We start from the raw sequence: 582 nt of genomic DNA, 5'->3' as shown, positions 1-582 counted from the left end.
AAGGTCACATACTTTCAAAATAGTGGGCTTACATTATCTATTTCGATGCTTTAATCTAAAATGTTCAACATATCTTCTTTCTGTGATATAACTTAGTATATATTTAATGTAAAAGTGACCCAGCCACGTACTTGTCTATAAGATTCAACTATATGTTTGTCAGAGTATCGTCAACCAATAAAGGGGAATATTACTACTTTCACACTGGAACCACATATCATTAAAGAATTAATTATATTTCATTAACCGTTTGAATATGAGGAGTCGAATACAACACAATAACTTGTTGAAGTAAACAATGAATGATACAACAGAAAATACTGATACAAATTAATTTCACTTCTTTAATTCAGCTTAGTAATCACAGATTTAGCGTTATGACACGTATGAGCTAGGGGTTTGCTCATAGCCATAAGTTCATCATGTGAGATGGTAGTGTGGGTGGTTGTTGTATCATCAACTAGTCGTATCACTTCCATCTGAAAGAAAAGCGATATTGGTAAAGGCAAATCTTGCCAAAAACAAAATGTTAAGTATTATCAATCTATCTGCTATACTCGAAAAATAAAAATAAAACTTTGA

General features: G+C 31.4%; 1 protein-coding gene across 1 annotated transcript in view; it reads right to left on the bottom strand.

Moving 5' to 3' along the window:
• Window positions 1–330: 330 nt before the first annotated feature.
• Window positions 331–582, bottom strand: part of LOC127724338 (uncharacterized) — a 4,431-nt gene continuing 4,179 nt past the window's right edge. Inside the window, exon 4 of the mRNA XM_052231276.1 lies at window positions 331–479. Within this exon, the coding sequence (XP_052087236.1) occupies window positions 345–479 (135 nt within the window). The 3' untranslated portion in view covers window positions 331–344. The remainder of the gene's footprint in view (window positions 480–582) is intronic.

This window comes from Mytilus californianus, unplaced genomic scaffold, assembly GCF_021869535.1.
Source record: "Mytilus californianus isolate M0D057914Y unplaced genomic scaffold, xbMytCali1.0.p SCAF_14, whole genome shotgun sequence".
Taxonomy (NCBI): domain Eukaryota; kingdom Metazoa; phylum Mollusca; class Bivalvia; order Mytilida; family Mytilidae; genus Mytilus; species Mytilus californianus.
This window is presented reverse-complemented; position numbering and strand designations above follow the sequence as displayed.